Source organism: Heptranchias perlo, chromosome 9 (assembly GCF_035084215.1).
Source record: "Heptranchias perlo isolate sHepPer1 chromosome 9, sHepPer1.hap1, whole genome shotgun sequence".
Lineage (NCBI taxonomy): Eukaryota > Metazoa > Chordata > Chondrichthyes > Hexanchiformes > Hexanchidae > Heptranchias > Heptranchias perlo.
The window spans coordinates 27,141,167-27,166,392 of NC_090333.1; the positions used below are offsets into that span (position 1 = coordinate 27,141,167).

At 42.7% G+C, this 25,226-nt stretch overlaps 1 protein-coding gene across 1 annotated transcript; it reads left to right on the forward strand.

The window, feature by feature from the left end:
• Positions 1 to 24,695, forward strand: bsnd (barttin CLCNK type accessory subunit beta). The gene is made up of 4 exons (XM_067990062.1): positions 1 to 397; positions 18,993 to 19,096; positions 20,791 to 21,045; positions 23,159 to 24,695. The coding sequence occupies exons 1-4, from the start codon at positions 221 to 223 to the stop codon at positions 23,595 to 23,597; spliced, it is 975 nt and encodes a 324-aa protein (XP_067846163.1). The 5' UTR covers positions 1 to 220; the 3' UTR covers positions 23,598 to 24,695.
• The last annotated feature ends 531 nt before the right edge of the window (positions 24,696 to 25,226 follow it).

Below are 25,226 nucleotides of genomic sequence, written 5' to 3' on the forward strand. Positions count from 1 at the left end.
TAAACCTGAGCAGAACTGAGCTGTGTTTAATCTAAACTTGTAGCCCAACAGATTTAAAGGAGGCAAAATCATCAATATCTGTCGACTGACGAAATTGCAGCAGGGCAGATCATGCTACATGATCTTAAACTCAGAAGGAAGAGGTTTATTTGTGCATGTAAGGAAAAACTACACACTCCACTGAAGGGTTCCTGAAAGCTTACCAACCGGCCAGTTGGCGATGGCAGAGGACAAGACATTTCGCTATGGTCTCATCGTTCTGGGATTCTTTCTGATAATGGTCGGAATGTTCATTATGAATGTGGATAAGCCCGAGGTCTATGCAACCTTCTGTTCCATCGGGATTCTGATGGTCGTTGTGGGGATTATCTGGAGCATTTGTCAGTGTTATCCTGAGGTAAGGGAAAGAAATAATCCTTCAGAAACAAGGAAATGTTTTTAGGGGCATGAACAGGAAGGAGCGGGTGAATTTTGTAAAAAAAATATTTGCATGAGAGGACCACAGGAGAGGATAAATTTGGGAGAGAAAAATAACAAGAACATAAACAGAAAGAGTGGGTTAAAAGACAAAAACAGTAAGAGAATAATGAAAGGAAAGTTGGCATTGTCATGCTTATTTGACAGTTAGGAAATTGCTACCATTTTGACAATCCACTTTATTGATACTATTTTTTTTCAAAGACAAGGAAGCACTTTAAAGAAATGCTATTGATAGTTTCCTCAGAGAAGTGAGATCAGCAATTATGGTTTCTTTTTAAAGGTGAGACTGTTATAGCTACTCTCAGATCTCTCATGGTGTTGCTTACATTAATGACAGGGGCATAGTTTGTTATTCTACTGCTAAAATGGAGTCTTGTTTATTCTAATCTGTCTCTTTAAGACCACAAAGTCCAATTGTGAACACATTTAGCGAGGGAGCCTGGAAGGTGCTTGTAAATTTCCAGCTCCAGGACAACAATAAAAACATCAGGAAGTAACTGCTTCTTTTCTCTTTTTAAAAAAATACTTTTTAGACTCTTAAAAATGTGACAACTTACATTTAGGTAGCCCCTTTAATGTCACAAAACATCCCATGAAGCTCGTCTTAAGTGTGACATTTGAAGTGCGATGGATACTCCCAAAAACTTTCATATAGATACTGGCAATGCAGACAAATATAAAGTACTGCACATAAGGAGCAAACACGGGTGACATGTGCACTCCATGAATGATGTTGAAGTAGCTGAGAATAACGCAGACTCAATGCTCAACTTGTCCAACCAATGCAGAACAAAGCCAATGAAACGTTGAACCATATAGTCAAAACAATTGAATACAAGTCAGAGGAAGCTGTGATGAAACTGTACTGTGCTCTGGTCAGGTTGTATTTTGAGTGCTATGTCCAGTTCTGGTTGCTGGGAAACAAGGGAGACTTTCAAATACTGGAGGCAGTACAGAAAAGAGCCACAAGGAGATGATCTTGTAGAGGTAAAAAAAGATAGTAAACAATATTGGAGACGGTTAATCTGAAATACTACTTTAAATTGAACTATGAGAATAGGACAAAGGGACACAGGTTTAAACTAGTAAAAGATCATTTTAGGATTGATATCAGGAATCTCTTTTAAAAAAAAGTATTACAGGAATGCACACAGAGAATGATTGAGACTTGGAATGTACTTCCTGATAGAAGTGGTTTAGGCAAAAACCCTGGAATCTTTTAGGAAACAATTAGATGCTGGGGCGGGAGGGAGGCAGGTCTTTTTGGATGGATGAATGAAGATGGGCCTAATGGCCTTTCTCATCTGTAAGAATTTTGTGATCTTCTGAAATCTGACATGGCCCTGCTCATGGTTAATTGGAATAAATGCTAATGGTCCAGAATCTTTTTTTGTATTCGTTCATGGCATGTGGGCATCGCTGGCGAGGCCAGCATTTATTGCCCATCCCTAATTGCCCTTGAAAAGGTGGTGGTGAGCCGCCTTCTTGAACCGCTGCAGTCCGTGTGATGACAGTTCTCCCACAGTGCTGTTAGGAAGGGAGTTCCAGGATTTTGACCCAGCGACGATAAAGGAACGGCGATATATTTCCAAGTCAGGATGGTGTGTGACTTGGAGGGGAACGTGCAGTTGGTGTTGTTCCCATGTGCCTGCTGCTCTTGTCCTTCTAGGTGGTAGAGGTCGTGGGTTTGGGAGGAGCAGTCCAAGCAAGTGGAGAGTATTCCATCACACTCCTGACTTGTGCCTTGTAGATGGTAGAAAGGCTTTGGGGAGTCAGGAGGTGAGTCACTCGCCGCCGAATACCCAGCCTCTGACCTGCTCTCGTAGCCACAGTATTTATATGGCTGGTCCAGTTAAGTTTCTGGTCAATGGTGACCCCCAGGATGTTGACGGTGGGGGATTCGGCGATGGTAATGCCGTTGAATGTCAAGGGGAGGTGGTTAGACTCTCTCTTGTTGGAGATGGTCATTGCCTGCCACTTATCAGCCCAAGCCTGGATGTTGTCCAGGTCTTGCTGCACGCGGGCTTGGACTGCTTCATTATTTGAGGGGTTGCGAATGGAACTGAACACTGTGCAATCATCAGCGAACATCCCCATTTCTGACCTTATGATGGAGGGAAGGTCATTGATGAAGCAGCTGAAGATGGTTGGGCCGAGGACACTGCCCTGAGGAACTCCTGCAGCAATGCCCTCGGGCTGAAATAATTGGCCTCCAACAACCACTACCATCTTCCTTTGTGCTAGGTATGACTCCAGCCACTGGAGAGTTTTCCCCCTGATTCCCATTGACTTCAATTTTACTAGGGCTCCTTGGTGCCACACTCGGTCAAATGCTGCCTTAATGTCAAGGGCAGTCACTCTCATCTCACCTCTGGAATTCAGCTCTTTTGTCCATGTTTGGACCAAGGCTGTAATGAGGTCTGGAGCCGAGTGGTCCTGGTGGAACCCAAACTGAGCATCGGTGAGCAGGTTATTGGTGAGTAAGTGCCGCTTGATAGCACTGTCGACGACATCTTCCATCACTTTGCTGATGATTGAGAGTAGACTGATGGGGCGGTAATTGGCCGGATTGGATTTGTCCTGCTTTTTGTGGACAGAACATATCTGGGCAATTTTCCACATTGTCGGGTAGATGCCAGTGTTGTAGCTGTACTGGAACAGCTTGGCTAGAGGCGCAGCTAGTTCTGCAGCACAAGTCTTCAGCACAACAGCTGGGATGTTGTCATGGCCCATAGCCTTTGCTGTATCCAGTGCACTCAGCCGTTTCTTGATATCACGTGGAGTGAATCGAATTAGCTGAAGACTGGCTTCTGTGTTGGTGGGGATATCGGGAGGAGGCTGAGATGGATCATCCACTCGGCACTTCTGGCTGAAGATGGTTGCAAACGCTTCAGCCTTGTCTTTTGCACTCACGTGCTGGACTCCGCCATTATTGAGGATGGGATCTGCTGTCAAAGTAACGGTGAGGCTAATGGCGCTCACCATTATTTATGCGTAAATGGTACAGCAACTTGAGGCGAGGAGTAGATGTGCGATTAAATGCTACTATCCAAAAGTTGCTGTCCGAGATGCACCGTTCCGCCATTAGCTTCGCGAAAACAGCATCTCGCTGTCTGCCTCACCATTGAAATGCATTGAATGTTGTGAAGTTGCTGTATTTGCATGGTAAATATGAACTAAACTCGCCACAGAAAGTTAAGTCTCGTCATTACAAGCATAAGTACCCTTTTAACGATGTGATAATTGTTAATTACTGCCTATCATCCTCTTTGGCACTGAAAATTAACTATTACAAGTGTGGAGTCTTGTTCCTTCAGGTCTTAATTGTTGTTGGAGTTTTTAAAAATGTCAAATTTTTTTAAATATGTAAATATTTTTACTTTTCCTTTCTGACTCATTTTTTCTCTCTCTTAATCCAATCTTTCTTTCCCTCTCTTTATTTCCTTTTCTGTACCTGATTTGACATTGAATTCACCCTCTCTAATTTACATTTCCTCCTCTGTCATTCCTCTGTTAATTTCTCAATCCTTCAATCTGATTGGTTGAGGAGATACCCTGTTGGGTGCCCCGTTCACTCAGGTCCCAAATGCCCTGTTTCCCTCACCGCGCCGTTATCAGCTTGCACTATCAGCAACTTCCAACATAAAATAATTTATAAAGCTAAACGTGCACGAACAAGTCTAACTAATGGCAGACACCATTGGATGCCCTGCCACAGCAAAACCTGGGCCAATGCCTTTTAGATATGTTTGTTGTAAGAGTAAGATTACAGCGCCACCTCTGGAGTGAGTAAGAATGTCTTTTGTTCTGGCCGTTTGCATATTCGGTGGTCCTGTAGGTAACACCTCTCTGTCTGAACACTTTGATCGCCTTGACAACGGGCAGTTGGAAAGATTATCTGTAATCACCAGGTATTGTTCTCTGACTATAAATGCGAAACGTTCAAGGAATCCCACACACACCTGACGAAGGAGATAATCTCCGAAAGCTTGTGATTTTCAAATAAAATTGTTGGACTATAACCTGGTGTTGTAAGATTCTTTACATTTGTCAACCCCAGTCCATCACCGGCATCTCCACAAATCTATGTCCTCTGGTTCTTGACCCTTCCACCAATGGGAACAGTAACTCTCTATCTACTGTGTCTAGACCCTTCATAATTTTGAATACCTCTATCAAATCTCCTGTCAACCTACTCTGTTCCGAGGAGAACAACCCCACCTTCTAGTCCATCCACGTAACTGAAGTCCCTCATCACTGGAATCATTCTAGTAAATCTTTTCTGCACCCTTTCTAAAGCCTTCACATCTTTCCTAAAGTGCGGTGCCCAGAACAGCAGTGCCACCTCTGGAGAAAGTAAGAACAAGTGTTACCATTACAGCATTCCCCATTGATTTCTGTGGAGGGGGGTGGGGGGTGGGGGTGACAGCATTATCATTACTGACGGTCTTTAATATATTATATAGATAGATAGATTATGGGAGGAATGTTTGGAGTATGAGCTGATGATGGGGATCTTACTCACAGCCACTGCATATCAGAAAATCAATTGCTGGATGTGCCCGCAATTTTCCAATGTGCTCCCAGGTGTACTTGGCAAATTTAGATTTCTATCTCCTTTCCTGAAGGGTTGCTCTGTGCAAGGCACAATATCACAGTAAAAGGGCAGTCCACAATCTGCTGTTAAGCTTCAAGTGGTGTTGTTCTATCAGCCATTAGGAGGTATGTAACAACAGCATGGTGACTGTCTCCCTGATGGGAATTGGCAGGTCTCCACTTAATGCCTCTCACAGCTGAGATCAGAGTTTCAGGACTTTTGGGAATATTTTAACACCCTGTATTTTGGTAGATAGCTGTCGTTTTTAATAGTGACTCACCTCCTGACTCCCCAAAGCCTTTCCACCATCTACAAGGCACAATTCAGGAGTGTGATGGAATACTCTCCACTTGCCTGGATGAGTGCAGCTCCAACAACACTCAAGAAGCTTGACACCATCCAGGACAAAGCAGCCCGCTTCATTGGCATCCCATCCACCACCCTAAACATTCACTCCCTTCACCACCGGCGCATCATGGCTGCAGTGTATACCATCTACAGGATACACTGCAACAACTCACCAAGGCTTCTTCGACAGCACCTCCCAAACCCACGACCTCTACCACCTCGAAGGACAAGAGCAGCAGGCACATGGGAACAACACCACCTGCACGTTCCCCTCCAAGTCATACACCATCCCGACTTGGAAATATATCGCCATTCCTTCATCGTCGCTGGGTCAAAATCCTGGAACTCCCTACCTAACAGCACTGTGGGAGAACCTTCACCATACGGACTGCAGCGATTCAAGGAGGCGGCTCACCTCCACCTTCTCAAGGGTAATTAGGGATGGGCATTAAATGATGGCCTTGCCAACGACACCCACATCCCACGAACGAATAAAAAAAAATATAGCATGGGTCACAGTGATTTATCAAAAGTTAAACCAAGTGACAGTGGGCACACAGCTTACAAGGTCAAAGAAAGAAAGTTAATGTAGGCTACACTCACTCCATTTTTAAAATTTATCTGTCAGCCAGAGTCCTACGATATGTCCTGTTTATACCAAATGTTAACTCATTGAGTCCATGTAATAATAGTCACTCACTCCAAAAAGTAATTCATTTTGAGAAGCACTTTAGGATATTTCAATGGGATAGAATATTATATAAATGTAAGTAACATATTTTTCAAGTTTGAACAAAATAGTTGCTGTATTGTGTGAGAAGTTATCATTGGGGAAGACTGTTGCATGCAGAGCGACTTTCCTGACATTTAAAATGAATGGGAAAATTGCGAGCTGGTGAATGTTCATGTGGAAAATTCCCAGCCAAGACCTCTGTAGTGATACAGTGACATGCCCATTGGTAAGGTCAGTGAAGAGGTAGGTTACCCTGTGATAGATCAGATCACAGGGTAGTATAAACAGCACTAAAAGTTTTCATCATGGTTTGTTATTAAATCACAACAAGAACAAACTGCAATTTTGGACAATGTAGAAAAGATTAAAATAATTGTAACTGGTCTGGGTAGAACACATTAGTAGGACTGTGTGGCATTAGGATCACTGTGTACACAAGCACACATGATACAATATGGATCTCATAATTTCAAATGTCAAGATAAATACCAGTTTGAGGAATAATTGGCACATATATAAGCCACTAATATTCAGTCATGATGTGCGGCATAAACAACAGAAGATATGCAAAAGCAGATTCTATGCAGTTTGTGTTGCAAATAGAGTAAAGTGTACAATCAAGGCAAATCACTGAAAGGTTACCACAGTAAATTGCATTGAAAGACATTTATACAAAGAGTCATGCTCAGTGAGTCAATGACATCATTAAAGTAAGTGTCCAAATAGTTTAAGGCTTAAATTACCATCAAGGAGTTATGGAATTCTGGATGTACTGAAAACCTTCAGTATTTACAATGGCTTCTTCACCAGGACCCTGCATGGTATCCCTATTATTCTTCTCCCCCCACCCCACATAACACTCAAGGAAGAGAATACCACTCTTGTAGTCTTCATCCTCCATCCCTTTATCCATTCCCTCCAATTGAAATCAAATCTGGATAAACTTGAAAATTATCCTTGTAAATGTATTCATTCCCTGTGTTAAAGTCTGGAAGTGCAAATCATGTCAAATTAGATATTGTAAAGCAGTCCCAAGACCCAGTGGTCAATTAGAACTTAATGGTTAAAACAAGTGAGGTTTATTCACCCACAGCAGTTGTGTCTTTAAGTGCAGCAATAAACAAAACTGTAGCAGGGATTACTTTCCAACACTCTCACTCTCCTATCTTCAACTGAACTATTTTCATGCCTTTTATCCTTCCAGACTGGGAGTGGTAAAAGGTAATTAAGGTCAACAATTTCTTAAAGCTATACCGCCTTGCCTTGGTCATTCTTGTATTTTATACAACTTCTTAAAGCTGTACCCTTATCACAGTTAATTGGCTCTCAAAAGCCTATGGCTCACATATTGTCCCTCTCTCACTCTGTTACAATATCAAATCATCTTCTGTAATGGAATTTTGGTTTGTTAAAGTAAGTTGCATTGTCTAAATGTATTTTCAATACGCAGTGACATAAATCCCCAAATTCCTATGACGTTTTTTACGTGCAAAACATGTAGACTAGGCAGGGGAAGGAATTTGGGGTGGGACTCAATTCCAAAAGGTTTCCACTCCTTTTTGGCAAAATGTCATGGAGCAGACATACGATATGATCCTGGCAGAAGTAGAATCACACAATGGCTGTTTCTGGACTATAATCAGAATTTCAGGTTTTATTTTTACTTGATTTTCTGAGTAGCTTGAAACTGCTAAGTGGAGCGACTGGCAAATCTATAATGGGCCGGATTTTGCTGTAAAAATAATGGTGAGGCTAACAGCGCTCACCTTTATTCATGTACAAATCGGACAGCAAGTTCCGTCACTGCACATGAGCAGTTAAACGTGGAAACCCAGATGGAATATAATGTGGAAAAATGTGAAGTTATCCACTTTGGTAGGAAAAACAGAAATGCAGAGTATTTTTTAAATGGGAAGATGTTGGGAAATGTTGATGTTCAAAGGGACCTGGGTGTCCTTCTACATGAGTCACAGAAAGCTAACATGCAGATGCAGCAAGCAATTAGGAAGGCAAATGATATGTTGGTCTTTATTACAAGAGGATTTGAGTACAGGAGTAAAGATGTCTTACTGCAATTATATAGGGCCTTGGTGAGACCGAACCTGGAGTATTGTGTCCAATTTTGGTCTCCTTACCGAAGAAAGGATATACTTGCCATTGAGGGAGTGCAATGAAGATTCCACAGGCTGATTCCTGGGATGGCGGGATTGTCGTGTGAGGAGAGATTGAGTAGACTAGGCCTGTATTCTCTAGAGTTTAGAAGAATGAGAGGTGATCTCATTGAAACATACAAAATTCTTACAGGGCTCAACTGGGTACATAGGAAAATAGGAACAGGAGTAGGCCATTCAGCCCCTCGTGCCTGCTCCGCCATTTGATAAGATCATGGTTGATCTGTGATCTAACTCCATATACCTGCCTTTGACCCATATCCCTTAACACCTTTGGTTGCCATAAAGCTATCTATCTCAGATTTAAATTTAGCAATTGAGCTAGTAACAATTGCCGTTTGCGGAAGAGAGTTCCAAACTTCTACCACCCTTTGTGTGTAGAAATGTTTTCTAATCTCGCTCCTGAAAGGTCTGGCTCTAATTTTTAGACTGTGCCCCCTACTCCTGGAATCCCCAAACAGCGGAAATAGTTTCTCTCTATCCACCCTATCTGTTCCCCTTAATATCTTATAAACTTCGATCAGATCACCCCTTAACCTTCGAAACTCTAGAGAATACAACCCCAATTTGTGTAATCTCTCCTCGTAACTTAACCCTTGAAGTCCGGGTATCATTCTAGTAAACCTACGCTGCGCTCCCTTCAAGGCCAATATGTCCTTCCGAAGGTGCGGTGCCCAGAACTGCTCACAGTACTCCCGGTGCGGTCTAACCAGGGTTTTGTATGGCTGCAGCATAACTTCTGCCCCCTTGTACTCTAGTCCTCTGGATATAAAGGCTAGCATTCCATTTGCCTTATTGATTATTTTCTGCACCTGTTCATGACACTTCAATGATCTATGTACCTGTACACCTAAGTCCCTTTGGACAGCCACTGTTTTTAACTTTTTACCATTTAGAAAGTACCCTGTTCTATCCTTTTTTGATCCAAAGTGGATGACCTCACATTTGTCCACATTGAATTCCATTTGCCACAGTTTTGCCCATTCACCTAATCTATCAATATCCCTTTGTAATTTTATGTTTTCATCTACACTGCTTACAATGCCACCAATCTTTGTGTCATCGGCAAACTTAGATATGAGACTTTCTATGCCTTCATCTAAGTCGTTAATAAATATTGTGAATAGTTGAGGCCCCAAGACAGATCCCTGCGGGACTCCACGAGTCACATCCTGCCAATGTGAGTATCTACCCATTATCCCTACTCTCTGTCGCCTTTCACTCAGCCAACTTCCTAACCAAGTCTGTACTTTTCCCTCAATTCCATGGGCTTCTATCTTAGCTAACAGTCTCTTATGTGCGACTTTATCAAATGCCTTCTGGAAGTCCATATAAATAACATCCATTGACATTCCCCTGACCACTACTTTAGTCACCTCTTCAAAAAATTCAATCAGGTTTGTCAGGCACGACCTACCTTTCACAAATCTATGCTGGCTCTCTATGATTAACTGAAAATTCTCGAGGTGTTCAGTCACCCTATCCTTAATTATAGACTCCAGCATTTTCCCCACAACAGATGTTAGGCTAACTGGTCTATAATTCCCTGGTTTCCCTCTCTCTCCATTCTTAAAAAACGGAGTGAGATGTGCAATTTTCCAATCTAGAGGGACAGTTCTTGAATCTAGAGAACTTTGAAAGATTATAGTTAGGGCATCCGCAATGTGCTCACCTACTTCCTTTAAAACCCTGGGATGGAAACCATCTGGTCCTGGGGATTTGTCACTCTTTAGTGCTATTATTTTCTTCATTACTGTTGCTTTACTTATGTTAATTTTATCGAGTCCCTGTCCCCAATTCAATATTAGTTTTCTTGGGATTTCAGGCATGTTATCCTCTTTTTCTACTGTAAATACTGACGCAAAGTAATTGTTCAACATGTCCACCATTTCCCCATTGTCAATGACAATATCCCCACTTTCAGTTTTTAAGGGGCCAACACTGCTCCTGACCACCCTCTTGTTCCTAATATAACTATAAAAGTTCTTTGTATTGATTTTGATAACCCTTGCAAGTTTCTTTTCATACTCTCTTTTTGTAGCTCTTACTATCTGTTTTGTGACCCTTTGTTGATCTTTGTATCTTTCCCATTCGCCAGGATCTGTGCCATTTTTTGCCTTTTCGTATGCCCTTTCCTTATGTCTTATACTGTCCCTTACCTCTTTAGTTGTCCATGGCTGTTTTTTTTGGCAAGTAGAGTTCTTGCCCCTCAGGGGTATAAACCCATTCTGTATCACGTTAAATGTTTCTTTAAACATTTCCCACTCATCATCAGTCGTTTTACCCATTAACAGATTTGCCCAGTTTACTGTGGACAGTCTCTGTCTCATCCCATTGAAGTCGGCCTTACCCAAGTCTAGAATCTTAGCAGCTGATTCACTTTTTTCCCTTTCAAACACTACATTGAACTCGATCATGTCATGATCGCTGTTGGATAGATGTTCACACACAGTTAAGCTGTTAACTAAATCTGGTTCAATACTCATTACTAAATCTAGTATGGCTTGCCCCCTTGTTGCCTCTAGGACATACTGCCGTAGAAAACTATCCCGGACACACTCAAGAAATTCACTACCTTTCTGACAGTTGCTAGTCTGCTTTTCACAGTCTATGTGAAGGTTAAAGTCCCCCATTAAGACCACTATGCCTTTCTTATACGCTTGTCTAATCTCTGCATTTATACAATCTAGCACTTCAGAGCTGCTGCCAGGAGTCCTATATACAACACCCACTATAGTCTTAGATCCTTTCCTATTTCTCAATTCAAACCATAAGGTCTCTGTTGGCTGCTTACCTCTCGTTATATCCTCCTTTATCATTGAAGTGATTTCATCTCTAATCATTAAGGCTACTCCTCCCCCTCTTCCATTTTGCCTGTCTCTCCTGTAGACCTTATAACCCGGTATATTTAGTTCCCAATCCTGACCATCCTGCAGCCATGTCTCAGTAATAGCTATCATGTCATACCCTCCAATTTGAATTTGAACCTGTAGTTCATTTAATTTATTCCTTAAACTCCGTGCATTTGTTTATAGAACTCTTAGTTGGGCCACACACCCTAGCCTGACCTTCAGCTTTGATGCTGGGTTAATCGCCTTCCGCCTTCTAGTTTTCACTTTATCTGTAGTGCCTAAAGTACACTTTCTTTCTGCTGCTCTACGCTTTTCCCTTTCACTTGTTCTTGAACTACTGTTTGTACTATTTGTATTGTAAATTTCCCCTGGGTCTTCCCCTCTGCTCTCAACTTTACTCCCTTCTGACTCCCCGCTCAGGTTCCCATCCCCCTGCCACTCTAGTTTAAACCTTCCCCAACAGCACTAGCAAACACCCCCGCGAGGACATTGGTCCCGGTCCTGCTTGGGTGTAACCCGTCCCGCTTGTACAGGTCCCACCTTCCCCAGAACCGGTCCCAATGTCCCAGGAATCCAAATCCCTCCCTCCTACACCATCCCTGCAGCCACGCATTCATCCGGTCTATTCTCCTGTTCCTATACTCACTAGCACGTGGCACTGGTAGTAATCCTGAGATCACTACCTTTGAAGTCCTGCTTTTTAATTTATCTCCTAACTCCTTGAATTCACCTTGCAGGACCTCATCCCTTTTTTTTAACCTATGTCGTTGGTACGATATGGACCACGACTACTGGCTGTACACCCTCCCCCTCCAGAACGTCCTGCAGTCGCTCCGCGACATCCTTGACCCTAGCACCAGGGAGGCAGCATACCATCCTGGAGTCACGTTTGCGGCCACAGAAACGCCTATCTGTTCCCCTTACAATTGAATCCCCTATCACTATAGCCCTGCCACTCTTCTTCCTCCCATCCTATGCAGCAGAGCCACCCGTGGTGCCACGAACTTGGCTCTTGCTGCTTTCCCCTGATAAGCCATCTCCCCCAACAGTATCCAAAGTGGTATATCTGTTTGAAAGGGAGATGGCCCCAGGGGACTCCTGCTCTACCTGCCTAGTCCTTTTACTCTGCCTGGCGGTCACCCATTTCCTTTCTGCCTGCGTAATCTTGACCTGCGGTGTGACCACCTCACTTAATGTGCTATCCACGATAGTCTCAGCATCATGGATGCTCCACAGCGAATCCACCCGCAGCTCCAGCTCCGAAATGCGGTTAGCCAGTAGCGGCAGCTGGACACACTTCCTGCACACATGGTCGCCAGGGACACTGGTAGTGTCCATGACTTCTCATCTAGTGTAGGAGGAGCATATCACGGGTGCGAGCTCCGCTGCCATGACTTGCCTTAGATTTACACTACGTTCACCTCTCAGACTCTCCTCCCGCTCTCAGTCTCTCCTTTTATACTGTGCTCACCTCTCGGACTCTCCTGCTTCACCTGTGACGTCGCACAGTAGTTTTCTCTTGTTGCAGGTCTGCTGCTGCTGCTTTTATTCCCCATGCAAGGAAGGATGTTACCCTTGTGTGGAAAACCAAAACCAGGAGTCACTGTCTCAGAATAAAGGGAAGGCCATTCAGGACTGAGATGAGGAGAAATTTCTTCACTCAGAGGGTGGTGAATCTTTGGAATTCTCTACCCTAGAGGACTGTGGAGGCTCAGTCATTGAGTACATTCAAATCAGAAATCGATAGATTTCTAGATATTAAAGGTATCAAGGGATATGAGGATAGTGCAGGAAAATGGCGTTGAGGTAGAAGATCAGCCATGATCTTGTTGAATGGCGGAGCAGGCTTGAGGGGCCGGATGGTCTATTCCTGCTCCTATTTCTTATGTTCTTATGTTCTTATGTTGCTGTAGGAGATGCCCTGCTCCTCCGTCTGTCCCTTAATTCAATCTTTCTTACCTTCTCTTTATTTCGCTTTCTGTACCTGATTTGACATTGAATTCACTATTCTAACTTACACTTCCTGGTTCAGATTCTGCGCTGTTATTAACGGTGCTTCAATCTGATTAGTTAAGGAGACACACAGTTGCTTGCCCTGTTCACACAGGTCCCAGATGCCCTGTAGAGGGCATCGCGCTGTTTAGGTTTTTAATTTACAGGAATTTGCTGTGCAAAAGCTCATAGAAAGTCTATGGGCAAGTGCAAGTCTATCTTCGATCACAGCAAAATCCGGCCCAAAGTGTTTTAAATCCTTCTGCCTTTGCCCTACCCCCCTCCCTATGGATGACAACATGCTGCTCCAATCTTCCGGCCCCAAACGACCCCTCCCCCAATGTGGGCAAGCTGGGCAGGAAGTGTCATAAATAGTACGGACACCTGCCACCTTTATGTTAATAACCTAGTCTAGGATTTGGGATGGGGTCAACGATGGTCTTGATGGGCGAGTGAAAGTGCTGCCCACCGCACCTCCGTCAGCACTGTGGCCCACTGGAAATTTTGGAGCTATAAACTCTGAACTCATCTCAAGATAGTTTTCCATAGAATTTATGACTGAAAATCAGGTCCCAATTTATAAGTACATCTAGGGGACAGATTTTCAATGCAAAGAAAAGGGAGAATTCAGGATGTTTTTTTCAACAATTGAGAGAGAAGAAATTTTTATTGATTCACCAAACTGAAAAAATGCAGGAATTTATAGTGAAAATCAGTTAATAAAAAACAACTTTTAATGAGTGTTGTATTTTCTGAATGGCTTTTAAATTCATTGCAAGGCCCAATCTAACATTGGGTTGAATGTCCAGATGTTCACAGAATGGTTGGTTGCATTCTTGATTCAGTCCACACCACACATGATACATCACTTGCACAAGCAGATAACTTTTCATCATGCTCCAGTGTACCCTACAGATCTATCCAACTCATAGCTACATTGAATGGCCGCATTGAATTGAGTATGATCACTTCATCAGCAATAGCCTTCAGAGTTTTTCCTTTTGCCACTAACTTACTCTAGATTTAGTATATTTGCTCTGAATTCAATAATTGTTTAACGATACCATTTTTTGAGAAAACACTTCCTAAACCATAAAAAACACAGTACATGTAAAACAATAAAAGACTGACAAAAACAAATGAAAAATTAGAACTCTGGGGCTGTGAGATTCTGTGCCACTGGCAGGATTCCAGTCCAATTTACCTTGGTTTGATGAGGTCCTATTCTATATGGTAATATAGCTAATTATGGCCTTTTACCTTATTTAGTGGGGAGCTTTGTCTTTGGGTTTTGTAAACCATAACAATATATTATCTTATTAGAAGTGCATCAATAAAAGTACAAAAATGGAAGCATTTGTTTTTTTGGATAATAATAAAACTCTTTTTAGTAAAAGTGTCCCTCATTTTACCATTTTGAGGACCTTTGCCTTTGGTTTTTAAGTTTGTAGGTTTCTGGGTTGCGTCTGGGTGCGTGTCGGGGTCAAACCAGGAAGTCAGCGCGTTGGAATCGGGATGCGGTCCCGCTCCCAAATCGAAGAATTTTCACTGCCCACCCACCCCCAACCCACCTGTTCTTTGGGGTTAAAATTTACCCATAGCGTAATTAGGATCAGAAACCCACTGAAGTGGGGAAATCACATTGTGTCCCTGAGTGTAAAAGCTCTAACATCTCATGTCAGCGCAAGGAATCAAGCCTGTGCCCTACTATTGTGTGCCCAAGTGTTAAGGGTAGAAATTTGTCCTCATTGCACCTGTATTACAGGAGTAAAATCATAGTATCATAGTAGGTAGAGCATAGGAGGTGGCCATTTGGCCCATCATGCTCTTTGAAAGAATTATCTTTCCATGGAATTTTTGATTCCAATCCACCTGGGCAAGATCCCTTTTTAACTCACTGAAATTTGCCCTCCTTAAGTTAAGTATTTTCACATTTGATTGTTCCTTGTCCTTTTCCATAACTATTCTAAACCTAATGATATTATGATCACTGTTCCCCAAATGCTCCCCCGCTGAAACATGCTCCACCTGCCCCACTTCATTCCCCAGAACTAGATCCAGCATGGGTTTCCTTCCTGGTTGGGCTGAAAACTGTTCCAGAAAGTTTTCATGAACACTTCTCAGGAATTCCTCCCCTCTTTGCCCTTTATGCTGTTACTGTCCCAGTCTATATAGGGATAATTGAAGTCCCCCATTATCATTACTCTATAGTTCTTGCATCTTTCTGTAATTTGCTTGCAAATTTGCTCCTCTAGTTAACATCTCCACAAGGACATTAGTCCCAGTTCTGTGGGGCTGCAACCCGTCCATCTTGAACAGATCCCTCTTGCCCCAGAACTGGTCTCAGGAGCTGAAATGGATTCAAAAAAGGCCATTTTCAGTGTGCAACATTCTATGCCCCAAGGACACTTCAGAAACGTCCAACCTGAAATTGGATCTGGCCAATTTTCAGGTGTCTGGGGCAGCTGACTAAAACAGGCGTTAGGTCCCTGCATATGATAACGAAGGGGCCTAACACCTATATAAGGACCATTTCCAGGAGTGGGCCACCCTGAGGCCTGTTCTGCTCAAGTTTTCAGGATGTGGATGCAGCCTGAGCAGTGCCACCACAGAAAAGGTAATTGAATAATTTTTCTTTTAAAATTTCTGTGTAGCCAGGAGGAGCAGGACTTATCTGAGGGCCATGGCCAACAAGGCAGGCAGCTTGAAATTGCATGCTTCCATCGGGCGAGTTGCCGGTGAAGGCTCGACAGGCGCAGCAGCTCACCCTGAATATTTAGATGAGTCCCTTGGAGCAGTTTCTTGTGATCCTTGGGCCTCCGTCTTCATGCGCAGGGATCATTTTGTGCGCCCATTTGGCACTTAAAAAATGGCCTACAGGAATTTCTAGGCCTTTTCCTTCCGACACCACAACCAGGCTTAAAGTGGAATTTGTTAAAATGGATTCACTCCTTCCTAACCTGAATGATCTTTAACCATCCCCACCCACCCAAAGTGCAAATCATGTCAAATTATGTATTGTAACAAGTTAAAGCAGGCCCAGGACCCAGTGGTCAATTAGGACTTAATGGTTAAAACAAGTGAGGTTTATTCACCCACAGCAGTTGTGTCTTTAAGTGCAGCAATAAACGGTAGCAGGAAGCAGGATCACTCTCCTCTAATCTCCTATCTTCAACTGAACTATTTTCATGCCTTTTATCCTTCCAGACTGGGAGTGGTAAAAGGTAATTAAGGTCAACAATTTCTTAAAGCTATACCACCTTGCCTTGGTCATTCTTGTATTTTATACAACTTCTTAAAGCTGTACCCTTATCACAGTTAATTGGCTCTCAAAAGCCTATGGCTCACATATCGTCCCTCTCTCACTCTGTTACAATATCAAATCATCTTCTGTAATGGAATTTTGGTTTGTTAAAGTAAGTTGCATTGTCTAAATGTATTTTCAATACGCAGTGACATAAATCCCCAAATTCCTATGATGTTTTTATGTGCAAAACATGTAGACTAGGCAGGGGAAAGAATTTGGGGTGGGACTCAATTCCAAAAGGTTTCCACTCCTTTTTGGCAAAATGTCATGGAGCAGACATACGATATGATCCTGGCAGAAGTAGAATCACACAATGGCTGTTTCTGGACTATAATCAGAATTTCAGGTTTTATTTTTACTTGATTTTCTGAGTAGCTTGAAACTGCTAAGTGGAGCGACTGGCAAATCTATAATGGGCCGGATTTTGCTGTAAAAATAATGGTGAGGCTAACAGCGCTCACCTTTATTCATGTGTAAATCGGACAGCAACTTCCGCGACCGCATATGAGCAGTTAAACGTGGAAACCCAGATGGAATATAATGTGGAAAAATGTGAAGTTATCCACTTTGGTAGGAAAAACAGAAACGTAGAGCATTTTTTAAATGGGAAGATGTTGGGAAATGTTGATGTTCAAAGGGACCTGGGTGTCCTTCTACATGAGTCACTGAAAGCGAACATGCAGGTGCAGCTAGCAAGCAAGCAATTAGGAAGGCAAATGGTATGTTGGCCTTTATTACAAGAGGATTTGAGTACAGGAGTAAAGATGTCTTACTGCAATTATATAGGGCCTTGGTGAGACCGCACCTGGAGTATTGTGTACAATTTAGTCCTGCCCGTGATATTTAGTGCAAATACCCCACACAATTTTGATCTTTGCGCTCATTTATAGTGTATATACTTCAACAAAATTTAAAATGTTTCCCCTCCAATGTCTGTTGATAGTGTGTGACCATTCACATCATGGGCTGACGTACACCATGGGTTACAGATCAATCTTGCAGGGCTTTAACAGGGGCATCCTTGTCAAAATGGTCTGCTTCCATTGTTCTGCTGTAGGACCGTGAAAAGGGATGTGAAATAAAACTAATATATTCATCAATACTTCTGTTAAAGGATTAGATTTCATCATAACTGCCAGTTGACTAAAGCTAATAATATACCTTAATTTAACACTTCTTTAATTCTTCAAGTAGTGCAAACAAAGAAATCACCCCAATTTCCCAATGGGTATAAAACAGGTGCAGGCACATGGTTCCCAAATCAAAATTGATAGCATAAATTAAACAGGAAAACTGTGCGTTTTAATTTGTTTTTTCTTGGTATGTGGGTAACACTGGCAAAGCCGCATTTTTATTGCCCATTCTTAGCTCTCCTGAGAAGGTTGTGGGACTTCTCCTTGGATCCTTGTGCTGATGGTACACCTACAATTATGTTAGGTAGGGGATTCCACGTTTATGACCCAGTCACAATGAAGGAATGGTGGGTTATGTCCATATCAGGATGGCGTATGACTCACAGAATAGTGCCTCAAGTAGTTCCACATCGTCAACAGGGCAGGCAAGGTAACACACTGAAGCCCTCGGCCTTTTCTTCCATGTCCGACGCCAGCACACTCCTCACCCTTATATAGCAACACTTCACAATGCTTTCTGGTCAAGGCGGGGGGACTCCAACTCAGCATCTTGTACGATGGCTACACAGCTCCCCTTATAGCAATTACATGCACAATCCTAAAACAACCTTATATCACCCCACCCCCACATCTCTCCCATGCCAATTAGTACACACTCTTTAACTGATAGCCTTACCTTTATTCACCCTGTCATCTTGCAGGGCAAATTGGTGCACGATGCCTGCCACAGGCAGGCCAACAAAGGGGGCTTCCTCAACCTTAAGTACCTCACCCATTTCGAGGAGAAGGCCCTACAGCTTGTGGGGGGGCAACCAGCTCTTGCCGTGGGAGATGGCAAGATTGGTAGCATCTTGCTGGTGCCAGGTTAGTAACTGAGCACCTGCACTGTTGTCCTGGTATTCCTGTGAAGTGTCACACAGCCACAACCTTCCACCCATTACTCTGTCTCCTTAATCCCAAGGGGGTGATGCTCACCAATTCTTGGTTTCCACCCTTCTTTCCTGCAGATCCACCACAGTGATAGGTAGCACAGGAGGAGGAAGTTCATGATGAAGAAGATGATGAGGACCAAGCCACCCAGGAGCGGCAGCTGCATGGTACTGCCATCTCTCATGACAGCAGCATATGCCAGGCCTTCAGCTGTCCCCCTCATAGCACGACACTGATGAATTACAAGATATTTGAAGGGTTCAGGTCAAGTCACTCTTGCACTATGTTATGTAAACTCTGAGATTGGATTACGAATTGAATGTCACTGAGGTGCCTGGTTTTACTTCTAACATCTACCTAAAAGTGAATGTTTTCTGATTTAAATCAGAATCAGTTCACAGTGGATTTTTTTTTAACATGATTTCCTGACAGACAGCCTTCTCTTGTAGATCAAGCTTGTCCCAGCCATCGAGTCAGACACAGAGCATTTGTTTCTGCAAAAACATCAGATTCCAACCTCCATGGCAGAGAGTGGGGTTCCTCTCAAAACAAGGTAATTTATCCTGAATGCTGAAATATGGATGAATGTTAAAATTATTCAGTGGCGAGGACTTGCTGTACTCTTCTCTACACACTCCTAATTGAAATGAATCTGGAATTTGTGCAAGCGAGAAAGATAGAACTTAGACAAGTAAATTCTCTGCATAGATTTTCAGGTTAAGGTTAAGAAGCAGCACAAACATAAGTGGTATGATGTAACACAACAGCACACAGACAGAACTGGGTGGGAGGGATGGGTAACACAAAACTTCAATTGTATTTGAAGAGATTTATTGATGGCAGAAAATAGGACTGAAACAAATGTAGTGACAAAGGTTGTGTCTGGAGCTCGGATCCAATGACAGATTAGTGTCCAATCTCTGGCCATAGTGAGATGGTCTGAATCTGATCTACAGTTCTAGTGACAAGGTCTGTGCCCAATTCCTGGCTATTATGAGAGTCAGCATTTGGTCCCTGTTCTTAGACATCAGAGAGGTTGGAAAATTTAGCTTAGATTTCTGGTGTTCCAGTAGTGGGCATATGCCTATGTCCCTGGAGTATGAATGGTCTGTATATAGTCAATCCCTAGGAGTCTTCTGGTACACAAGATTAAAAGATGTATAAGGAAAGACCATTAGGTCAATTCTAGCTCAGCATCCCAGAAAAAACCTACAGTTCCATCACATTTTCTTAAATGATTCAAGAATTTTGCTTGTACTCTAACATTAGAAATGGACAATGGGTAGTTATTTGTTGTGAAGAACTTCCAGGTGTCAATCCTAATTTGCTACAGCTATACAAAGCCCTGGTTAGACCACATCTGGAGTGCCGTGCACAGTTCTGGGCACTGCCCCTTAGAAAGGATATATTGGTCTTGGAAGGAGTGCAACGCATTTTCACCAGGATGTTACCGGGCCTCCAAAGTTCACATTATGAGGAGAGATTAAATAAATTAGGCTTGTGGTCCCTGGAATATAGAATATTGAGGGGTGATGTGATTGAGGTTTTTAGGATTTTGAAAGGAATTGGTCGGGTAGATAGAGAGACTTTTTCTGCTGGTGGAGGAGTTTAGGGCAAGGGGACATAAACTTAAAATCAGAACCAGGCCTTTCAGGAAAGAAGTTAAGAAACATTGCTTTATGCAAAGGGTAGTAGAAGTGTGGAACTCTCTCCCACAAAAAGCAGTAGCTCCTAGTTCAATTAATAATTTTAAATCTGAGATTGATAGGTTTTTGCTAGCCAAGGGTATTAAGGGATATGGAGCCAAGGCGGTTAAATGGAGTTAGGATACAGATCAGCCATGATCTCATTGAATGGTGGAACAGGCTCGAAGGGCTGAATGGCCTACTCCTGTTTCTATGCTCCTTTCCCAGTTTTGACTTGTACTCCCTTGTCTTACTATTGTGGTTTAATTTATAGTAATGCATGGATTTACCTTTTTTAAAAAACTCTTTACTATTTTATATACTTCTGGAGGACCCCTCTCAGTCCCCTCCTTTCAAACCTTAAAAGCCCAAGTTTCTCCAACTTTTCCTCATAGTCGTAACTCAGTTCTCTCATTCCAGCGATCAGTCTTGTGACTCTTCTCGGCACTACTTCCTTGTCTTAAAAGTCACCCTTGCGTCTAGTGACCAGAACTGGACATGGTACTCTGGGGGATGTACATCGCCAAGTCGCTATTAAATATAACTGGTTTTGTTTTTCCAGCTCCCAGAGTCCATATACCTCCTGTGAAGAACCTGAACAGTATGAAAAAAATCTTCCTACTTATGGGCAGATCCAGCAAAAAGTGGCCAGTGCTGGAGATTCCACTGGATCAAACTCTCCTCCCACCTCAAGCCAGTCAGAGCACAAAGATATAGGTCAATCTTCCCTGAAAGCGGAGGTCATGGTCCACAGAGACTCCGAGAGTGATGGGGAGACTTGTTCCAGCTGCAATGACATAACCATTTCTGGTGGAATGTGAGCTGTGTTTCCTCTTTAAATGTATTTTGCATTTTATGTCCTTATCCTCTCACTAGATCTCCTAGCTGTGCACATTCCAGTTCCTGGTTGAGATTGAACCTATAATGAAACTAAAGTAGACAGCTGAAGGTGGACAGTTCAGAAACGAAGTTTGTTGCCCCATTCAAAAATTAAAAATTATGCATGCACAGGCTTCCCACAACTTAATCACTTGAGGGTTGGGAAATCTTATAAACCACATTGATAACATTACTTAAAAGGAACAATTTTATCAAAGTTTGTTATGGTACCTGTTTCAAATTTAGAGTCTGTCACAAATATCTTCTCAGTTCAGTAGCATCAGTCACTCCCATAAGCAGTTTGAGTACTTTCCTTTTAATGGGTTATGACTCACATTGCCCTGTATCTACTTGTATGATAGTGTAATGGAGGGGTGGGGTTTGTAACATTAATTCCCACTTGTGACCTTTCACATGCGCCGTTCCTTCATCGTCGCTGGGTCAAAATCCTGGAACTCCCTACCTAACAGCACTGTGGGAGAACCTTCACCACACGGACTGCAGCAGTTCAAGAAGGCAGCTCACCACCACCTTCTCAAGGGCAATTAGGGATGGGCAATAAATGCTGGCCTTGCCAGCGTCGCCCACATCCCATGAACGAATAAAAAAAACGTATTCAATTTCTCTGAAAGTGAACTGAGCAAACTCTTGGTGAAGTGAGGCTTGATACAAATTGTTAACCTGCTTTATTTCACAGCAAGTAAATATAAAGAGCAACAGTTATAATCAAATTCACTTAGTTCAATCAGTATAACTTATCTCCGTGTAATGATATAAAATAAAGAATATGCATGTGGGTCATCTCACTTGAGTTAAACCAGATATCTTCTAACTATCCTCCAGTATTTCTAGCCTCTGCACTTCAATGAAAGTCCTCATAGCTTTCTTTTTACCAAAACCTGACTACTAACAGGTAGGTCTTTGCTCATTTCTTTCTTGACCCCACAGGAAGCTGGAGTTTGATTCCTGATCCCTCCCTCTATCTGGGAGTTAGCCAGAAAAGCTGCTAATCACACCTATTACTGAATTCCTTCCCTTTGAAACTAGTCTCATGCAATACTCAACAGGAAAAGAATCCGCCCACCTATAGTGTGAATGTTTGTTGGGAGCCATTGGGATGAGATAACGGGATTCCCACCATCAATAGGAAGCCTGCCAGTGCAAAGGGTGATGGTGGTGCTGCCGTGGGGATGCTGCAGTACCATAAGATCTGGTGAAGGGCCTTAACGGGGCATAAGTGTTCTGAAGATTACAGACGTCCCACTGAAAGGCTCAGCCTAAACCAGGCCTTCAACAAATGAGTGTCTGAGCTCTGCTGAAAAGGAGAGAAGACCATGGGGGCACCTGAGGGCCATTACTGCCACTTCCCGGGGTCCACTGCCACCTTCCCCATGGCGACTCCAGAAAGCAGTGGTAACATGGGGAGAAAGAATGAAAATCTGCCAAAGAACAATTTGCATGCAGCAGACAGGGAAAGAGCTGGCAACAGTGGCTCTGGTGGGGGGCAGAGGGAGAGAAACCTTGGTTGGGGCGGTGAGACAGTGGTGGGCCCCATTTTCTTCTATTTCCCCCCCATGATCCTGCCCGATTTCGGCAGGAGCCTGGAAGAAAATCCCCCCAAAACTATAATTTAAAATGGGATTGGATAAGTATTCGAGAAGGAAGAAAGTAAAAGAATACAGGAAAAGGGTAGGGAAATAGGATTAGGTGAAGGAGCTAATATTGGAACAGGCATGATGAACCAAATGGCTGTAATTTCTATGATAACAATAATTGGGTCCAGTTTAACAGGTTTATAACTACAGATTTGCACAATGACATGATCAACAACATTGTATCATATTGCTTACTGTATCTTGCAATAAAATTATCATTTTTGTTTTAGTTTAATAATGGCAAAGATAAAATGCAGTAAATGTGTGTTGCAGCAGATCTCTCTCAGCGCTGGAGTCACCAACTCCAACTGAGGTTGCGGCACCCTTACATAGCAATTGACAAAATCAATGTTCAATGCTCAGTCTCATTAACTTCCTTTCTCTGTCCATTTACAGCAAGGCAGGAGGGTTCAGTGGGGCTCCTCTTGCCACATTCCAGGAAGACTTCAATACCACAGTCAGCCCATCGTCCTCAAACAACCTGTCCCTTCTCAGACACAGGTCAGTACTCCCCTCTTGTTCCAGAAACAAAGGCCAGAGCCACCCAGCTAGGAGTGAAAATGTCACCTTAATTGATTCTGAGCCCGGTGACAGTCGAAGCCTGTGTAACCAGCTAGCTGGCAGTGCCTGTGAGAGTGACCAAAGGGATGTCACAAGCATTGAAATTCCACCGCCTTTTAAACTTGAACAATCAGCATCCAAGGAGAGTCAGAAAAATGAGCACCAGATAGAAGATATGTTTTATGGGATATGCGATGAAGCGCACGAAAGGAATCTTTATATTTCTGAAGAATCAGAACAAGAAGAATGCTGCTCTGATGAAATTTCTGTATAAAGTGCACATCACCTTCAGTATCTTATTAAATAATTACACACTGAAGATCAGTAACTCCTTCCTATCGTCCCTCAGTGATATCATCAGTATTGAACCCTTTTACAAAAATATATTTTTAAAAATCAGCAGATTAGACAGGAAGTTAATGACAATTCTTTGAAACATAATGAAAAAAAAAAAATTCAGTCATATAACAGAGATGAAATGCCAAAGTTGCACATCCTCCCTTCTTCCCTCCATTTTTCTAAAGGGGGTCCCAGTGGATTTTTGTGCTTTCTGCCAAGTTTCCTGGGGTTGCCAGGTGTAAGGTGACAGTAGGTCCCAGGGAATGGCAATAAATACCCAAATAGAGGGAGAGGGCCTTCTAGCAGCTTTCTCTCCCTCCAGACAGCTCCACAGACATACCTGGTGAAGGTCTCAGTCTCGGCCAGGACCGTCAATGGGAGTCTTCCTTCCAATCTTCAGGGGGCATCTTCATTTTTTTTTTAAGGTCCCTTCTCAGATCATCTGCTTCAGCACTGCTGGGATTCTGCTCTCCCCACTGGCGGGCTCCCTCTTAATAGTGGAGCCCTGACCCAGGTGGACATAGACGGGCAGGTGGAAGAACCGCCCCACCAGAACTCTACCCCAAAGAGGACAATCCAGGGCATGATGTCACTCCATCAGTACCATGCAATGTGAATATGCCCACCCATATTTGGGTGGATGTATTAACCGACCACCATCATATCCAATGGAAAGTTCCAGAAGTGATGGCGATCAGCAGGGAAAAAGTGGAATATATCCCTAGCCAATTTTATGCCCCTGCTCACTCCAGATCTGCCCAAAAAGCAGATGGAATCTGCATGAAAAATCCCAGCTCTGGTGTGTATTCTCCATATTTCCTCTTCTGTATATATTTGCCATTGTACTGCATTCTATATTTAACTTAATGCATTCTGTTCATATCAGAGATAAAATGAAGTCACGAAGCCAGTTTTATACTTTTGCAAGAGTTATGTTGAACAACTTGGAACCCTTTGCACACCAAGATTATTAATTTTTTTAATGCTATAATCAGGAGATAGTTTTGACATTAAAGCAGCTCTTTTTATTCCATGGTTGTTGCCGCTATAATCATTCCTCAGTAATGTGGTAACTGCCTACGATGATAATATTTATAAAATCAAAATGAAACATAAAAGGTGTAGTATTGACTAGTAAAACACTGAATGATTTATTTTTCAGTACAGCCATCTCTTCCTATCAGCTGACAGCCATACAATGATTGGAAGCAAAAAAAATAATTCACAAGTGACAAAATGTATTCAGTTGGTTCCACGAGTCATATCAATGGATCGCATTTTAACCATTATAGCATTCTCTTTATACAGGGGCTTACATATTTTACACCATGTTTCTTGAAAAAGTGTTTAGTGGGATTTCAGTTGAGCTCCGACTTGTTCCACACTGCTGGGCAAACAGGTCATACAATAGCATGGCTATGGTGTCTGGGATGCAAGAAAACATGATGGGTGATTCGATGGCGAAAGACGAATGAGCAGGACAGCAACCAGGTCAAAAACAAGCAGCGATGTTAACATGCAAAGAAATGTAAGTGACAACTATAAGACAGTGAGAGGTTCAAAG

Excerpts from the sequence above, each read along its gene's own strand:
- bsnd (XM_067990062.1), top strand. The coding sequence starts at position 221 with ATGGCAGAGGACAAGACATTTCGCTATGGTCTCATCGTTCTGGGATTC. Across the intron at positions 398-18,992 it reads TTTGTCAGTGTTATCCTGAG|ATCAAGCTTGTCCCAGCCAT; the intron begins GTAAGGGAAAGA and ends CTTCTCTTGTAG. Across the intron at positions 19,097-20,790 it reads GGGGTTCCTCTCAAAACAAG|CTCCCAGAGTCCATATACCT; the intron begins GTAATTTATCCT and ends TTGTTTTTCCAG.